This window comes from Triticum aestivum, chromosome 4B (genome assembly GCF_018294505.1).
Source record: "Triticum aestivum cultivar Chinese Spring chromosome 4B, IWGSC CS RefSeq v2.1, whole genome shotgun sequence".
In the NCBI taxonomy this organism is placed as follows: domain Eukaryota; kingdom Viridiplantae; phylum Streptophyta; class Magnoliopsida; order Poales; family Poaceae; genus Triticum; species Triticum aestivum.
This window is the reverse complement of record NC_057804.1, coordinates 12,276,288-12,283,020: the sequence shown is the minus strand read 5'-3', so window position 1 is coordinate 12,283,020 and position 6,733 is coordinate 12,276,288. Positions and strand designations below refer to the sequence as shown.

Genomic DNA, 6,733 nt, shown 5'->3' with positions numbered 1-6,733 from the left:
TGGGACATTAGATACAGGCTATAAACATGTATGTATACAGCTATTGCTCTATGATGAGACTCCATTTCCATTTCCATTGGTGAAAAATGTTGTCAAGATATCAGCAGGGGCCTGCGGGGAAGCCTTGGGAGGGAGAGGTTAGTGGCTGGAGAGACGGCTCGACAGCCGGAAGATCACTCTTGCTCCCCTTCGTCGTCGTCGTCGTTGTCGTCAGTGTCCTCGTCTTCGTACTCGTCGCCGTCACTGCCATCTGTGGAGCCGAAAATCGCTTCCTTGGCTGCGGTAGAATCGCCGAAGCTGTTTTGTGCAGGCTGCTGCAGATGCTGCGCCGAACTGGGCGCGCTGGCTGGTGCTAGCGAGGAGAGTGGCCTGGGGGCTAATGGCTTCAGCTGGTTTGGAAGGCTTTCCCCAGGCCTGATGTGGATCGCATCTTTCGACTGTGCTGCTTTTATGATTGAAGCTGCGTCAGATGGGGATGCAATGCGCGCCCCCGCCGCGATGGCTGCTGCCCTTATAGAAGAGCTGTCGGCAGTAGTTGCCCGTGACTCGGTGTTTTCTGCCAGTGCTTTTGCCTCCGAGTGTGTGGCGGGCACTTGCGCAGAAGATTGACATTGGCGAATGCCAAATGATGCATTGCCATTACTCATCATGCCGCCAGAGTTTGTAGAATTCATCCCAGCTGCATCAGCAGTAAAATCAAAATGGCTGTTAAGTAAAATGAGCGGCAAAGGAGCCAAGGGTTGTTCAGGAAACTGGAGCAAATGATTACATATGTAAGCAGAATTGCAGCCAGATGTTTGGAACAATTTATAGATTTTCGTAGCAGCGTAAAATCATGGCAATACATACCAGTAGGCATCTTGGAGTTGTCCATTGAGGGCAGGCAGAATCCAATTGGAACGGTCACAAGCTGTGGTGAAGCCGTAGAATTTACCGTATTTACGCTGCTTCCCTTGTTTCCATTAGCTTGGGGCAGTTCATGACTCTGCACATGTCATCAAGATTTATCATGGTCAGAACCTTGAAGCTAGAGTTGAAGAGTCAAGATAAATGAAATGAAGAGCACTATGAAATTCAGCAACACAATCAACGTTAACAATAGGCACTGTTTAAAGGGATCTACCACATGAATTACAATGCTACACTAATCAATACGCCAATGTTTATGAGACAGAGCTAGTGTTGTCTCTCTAACTAGTCGTAACCTTAAGCTAATTAGAGATAAGATCTACTCCCTCCGTTCCTAAATACAAGTCTTTGTAGAAATTTCCCTAAAATGAGTGAATCTACACTCTAAAATGCATCTACATACATCCGTATGTGGTTCATAATGGAATCTCTCCAAAGACTTATATTTAGGAACAGAGGAAGTATGATTTCTCACTTTTGGGTTGTTAAGCCTCTATATAAAGAGGACTCTATATGATGAACAAAGAAAGCAAGAAACAGAATAGTCCTTATATCTTGCCCCTCCCCTACTCTTTCAAAACCTAGTACACGACAAGAGATGACCAAACATATAACAGCTGTTGCATGGCACAACCAAAATACACACATACAACTGTTGACATGATGGACAACACAATAGGAGATTAGATATCAAGAAAACAAGACTATAGCTAAGTAGCTAACACCCTTTTAAGACATACAAAGGGATAAGCAGCAAGCAGCATTTCTGACAGAGGCCTATATGAAAATATTGTGACTGGAATCATCGTTCTTGGTTACGGTTCTTAGACTAACCACATAAGATCTATTTCCTAAATACTACAGTGGCTATGAGTCAAACACTTGGCTAACTTCAACTAGCTTTGATACAGAACAAACATTCCCTCGAATTTGTCAGTGCCTTGTTAACGAGTCAGTCAGAGCACCTTTGAGAAATAACAGGCTTACAGCATTACAAAACAAAAGGGAATTACTTCCAAGCTTCTAAATACCGGTCAATATTTTGGTACTGGTAGCCTGCTGATACCAATTCAATATACAAGTAACTGTACTTTCACACACATTGGCCATATAGCCCGATGGTTGATATTGTGGCCACTAGCCAGTACAGCCCCACATGTAGATGATATAGAGTTAAACATGTGTGTCTAATTATTTATCAAATTAATGTATCACAAAGAAATGAAACTAATGCAGTTTTGTGTAAAGATACGTACACAATGCACTTCCTTCTATTATAACAGAAGAACTAATGCAGATTTGTGTAAAGATACGCACACAATGCACTTCCTTCTATTATAACAGAAGGTACGCCGTATATGTCTAATTATTTCTTATTCCATTCAGTAATTAACTAGTATTTTGCTTCTGATACAAAACTATCAGAAACTTATAATTACATGCTTGTTATAATAAATGATGAGTATTCTGCATTGTATTTATTGTAGAAAGGAATGATATGTACATGAATAATTAAAAGTGAACAGTGATTCCCCGGTACAACTGCATATCACTCAGTATTCCAGACACTTGCCAAACTCAGTCTGATATGAACTGGATATCCACTATTTAGAAGCTTAATTACACATTGGCACACTAAATGTGTACTAAGTGATCTAAATAATTGGTTCTCTCCCACAATCAATCGTGCTATTTATCCATGCCACATCGATGCATATCCTTATTTCACACCATTATGAAATGTTGGCCAACAAGCGAGAAGATGAGATCATCATTCTAGATAAATCTGAACATGGACAGGTCTCTATTCAAATAATTAAGCAGGAAGCTAATAATACTGAAACCATCGCATCCTATAAGCAGTCCTGATCAGACAGCCTTACTCCTAGCAACAAAAGCAGCAATTGTATTTGTATACAAAAGTAAACTGTAATGAATATTTCAACACTGCTTTGCAACTGAACATAATCACTTCATTTTTCTTTAGCTGCCTGCTGAAGTGCTGAACAATGGAAGGAAATTAGGTAGGTGTTTCTTCCTGTGGACAGCACTCAAGTACAACCAAAGCAGTTAAGCAGATTTTGGATCATGCTATGCTCAAGTCAAACTAGCAATATTTATTTTACTTATTTGTATTTCCTAATGCAGTGATAGCATGAAATTAATGATGTGGTTATCTTCTTTAATTATACATGTGAAGTACAAAATTTTGTATTAAATATTTCAAAGCACCTACACTAGCCAGCTGAGGAAACAATGCAGGAAAATTTATAGTAAAGATTATATGTTTATGAGCCAGATGAAGAATGGATAATAATTGAACTTCACCCACAAGAACATATGTTTATGTGCATACATGTAGATTTAAAAAAAAACTGTATGATTATTGCCAAAATTGCTAATATCCAATCAAGCAGCAAGTTCAGAAGAGGGCAGAAAATAGTAGCATATATGGTGTTATGTAGGACATGAAAGAAAAAAGATAAAGAGAACAGCAACGCGAATTATCATAAATTATGCAGCATGCTCAGATGAGATAGACAAAAGAGCGGTAACATAGTGTTCATTCGGAACTCAGAAAAAAAAAAGCAGGAACAGGAGGTGGAGGTGGAGGTTGAGAAACAGGAAAATACTATTGCTCACTATGATATGATTCTTGCTGGTCTTTCAAAAAATTCAAATTGATTGATCACAACTATCAGAAAACAAGAAGGGCAATCTGAAAAGAACATTCTTAATGATAGAAAAAAGGCCTCCAAGCAAATAGATACAACAATTGTTGTTTGCTAACAGACAAAGGAAAGCTTCATTCTCTTATAGTTCATCAAGCACCTATTCTTTAAACTTCCTATACGATGTTCACAATCAAGTGGAGAAGTTTTGCAAGTTTCATTGCATACATTATACTATTCCTTCCATATTTTATAACTGATGATTTAGACACATGTACACATATTAAGAAAATGCACAACATCACTACCATAACCAATTAAATTTGTTCATCTACCAATGACCTGCCCTTTTTAGACCAAATAACCAACAAACAAAGTGGGCACCACCTCACTCAATGGAGCACACAATGAACAATTAAAGGATAGTGCAGGAAGATATGAATATGAAACTTTTGGTGGTCAGTATAGTTAATGACCTCGTTAATTTGTGAAGCGACCCCTGAAGATTTAGTTTCTCCTGCTTGCACAACATTTCCTGAAGAAGGTGCTGTTGTTGATGCATCTCGGTCTGAGAATCCATGAAACTTGTCAACAGCTACAGAAGCAGTTGCCATGTTGCCATCGGTTGAGTTATGTGCACCCGACGTTTGCCCATGTTGTGCATAGGAAGAAACAGGAATTGCAGCAACTAGCTGACTATGCCCTTGTGAACCACCTGATGTACTGGGACCAACAAAGAGGTGATTACTAGGTTGCTGCATATGCATAAATTGATTCGGTGCGGAGTTCTCTCTTGGGTTGTTTGAATTCCTTTTCCTCTTCTTTTGCTGACCAAAACTATCCTGGATTTTTCCAGAACATTCTGGTAGCTGCGCTGTAATTGGCATCACTGCCAATGGTGCTGCTACTTGTCCAATCCCTCTCTTGGCCATATTGACTTTGTTAGCAGCCTCTTGAAGAGCTTGCATTGCCACAATATAAACCTCTACAGATGATGCTCCTTCTTCAGCATACCTAAGTGCTTCACGACACAAATTGTTGTAGCGCCATGTCTGAGATTGCTCGCCATCCTCAACAGTACTACTTCTTTGCTCCTTGAGCTCTTTAACTCTAACAACTTCGTCAGGTTTCTTGTCCGAGCTTCTATCTGTGGCATTTTTGGTCCATCTTTTCATGATGTACTGAGAAGGAAGTGTAGATACACCTTGTGCACCAAAGACGGTAAGAATATGCCTACAGGCAATACCAAGACATTCAAACATCTGACAGGTACATTTTGCAGAACTATCAGAAGAATTGAATTGAACCATACGAGGCTTCTCACTTCCTTGAGATGTGGTCACTTTGTATGTGCAAGCCTTACCATGCTCCTCTGCCACTTCCAGAGTAGAAACAGAGGCACCAATCACCTCCTGTTGGAACCTCAAAAACAGCGTCCTTGTGTACAAGTCTGCCCCTTGCTTCTCGATAGGGGATGGTGTCTTGATATCTGGAAGCGAATACTTTGTTTCGAATTCTTCCTTCACCTCCCTCTCATAACAACTGTCGAGAGCCTTTTCATACTGCTGAATGAACGACTGTGAATCAGTTTTAGCAGTGATGTGAGATTCAAAAAACGAGCTCCTGCTCATACACCCCTGCCTTGATGGCTCGTCTCCAAAGAATGTGTCCCTCAAGTATACCGGGACCCACTGCTGCCGGCAATTGTACATTGAATCAAGCCACTCGTTATGCCCAGACCCAACCTTAGAAATTAATGCCTCCCAATTTGCTTCAAACTCATCAATTGTTTCAGACATGTTGATGCAATTGACAAAATCATCATAAAAGGCCGGGAATGCATTTAAGAAATCTGATAGCTTACCCTGGGCTTCATTCAAGATGTGCCACCTGCAGAATCGGTGCCTGGTGTGAGGAAGAACCTTATGGACAGCCGATTGTATGGCGCCATCATACTCCGTGGTGAGAGACACAGGGTGCTGACCAGACATTGCCAAGAGAAGTGTTTCAAACAGCCAAGCAAACGACGCCTCAGAGTTATCCCTGATGACTGCACACCCAAACAGGACTGGCTGGCAATGGTGATTGACTCCGGTGAATGTAACGAGAGGGAGCTCATACTTGCTTCTTTTGCAGTGGTCGTCCAAGAAAACGGCGTCCCCAAAGTCCTTGTACGCCGTCCTTGCTCTGGCATCGGACCAAAAGACATTCCCCACCGGATGGCCCTCGACGAACTGCATTGCGTAGAAGAAGGCCGGGTCCTCAGCTTGCATGCGCTTGACATAATCCAGGATCACCCGAGTGGCATTTCCGATGCCGTCCGTAATGTAATGGGGAACCACCGCTGGTTGAGGGATGATGCTGGTCTGAGGAACAGGCGGCGTGGGAGGCGTTGGAGGCTCAATCGCGAGGAACATTCCTCCATTCCGGCGGACCCCATAGGAGGAGGAGGAGCGCTGCTTGCCGCACTCGGAGAGCGGTTTGTGCGGGCGCAGGCAGTGCGCCTGGTTCTGCGGGACGAGGGGGTGGTTGTGCGCGGTCTCGAGCTTGGTGATGGCCCACTTGCCGCCGTCCTGCTTCTTGACCCGGATCATGGCCTTGCAGCCGACCCTGGTGACGGCGCGGGTGCGGCGGCCGCCCCGCCCGCCGTCGTCGGCGCCGGCGGGGCCGCCGGGGCTGGAGGCGAGGGCGGCGGCCTGCTCGTGCTTGCCGCGGTAGGTGCGGAAGCCCTCCTTGGCGCACACGAACTGGCGCGACATGATGGAGCCGTCGCGGCGGGAGCGGTGCATCACGCTGATCCGGGTGCTGAAGCCGACGCGGTGCGCGTAGAGGTTGTAGAAGGTCCACGCGTCCTCCTCGTCGTCGAACTCCATGCCCTCGAACGGGTCCACCCCGTCGTGCACGCTGGGGCGCGCCGGGTAGGCCGCGGCGGGGGCGGAGCCGGGGGTTGGGGCGGGGTCCAGCTCCATCTCCGTGCCATAGCCGACGCTGTCGTTGTCCCCGTCGCCCATTTCGCTGTCGGGCGTCCCCTGCTCGCTGCTCCCCGCCGCCACCCTCTCCATGGCCGGCCCGCCCGGGGGTGCCCGGAGGCCGCGGCGGCGGGATCAAGCTGCCCCCTTTTCGCGGGCGGGGAGGCGCGGGCGGGGGCGATC

At 45.2% G+C, this 6,733-nt stretch overlaps 1 protein-coding gene across 1 annotated transcript in view; it reads right to left on the bottom strand.

Moving 5' to 3' along the window:
- The window catches only part of LOC123090569 (protein FAR1-RELATED SEQUENCE 5), a gene marked incomplete at its 5' end in the record, with an annotated part of 7,216 nt that extends 483 nt beyond the window's left edge, over positions 1 to 6,733 (bottom strand). Inside the window, 3 exon segments of the mRNA XM_044511887.1 lie at positions 1 to 679; positions 850 to 985; positions 4,058 to 6,733. Coding sequence (XP_044367822.1) covers positions 174 to 679; positions 850 to 985; positions 4,058 to 6,643 — 3,228 coding nt within the window. The 3' untranslated portion in view covers positions 1 to 173.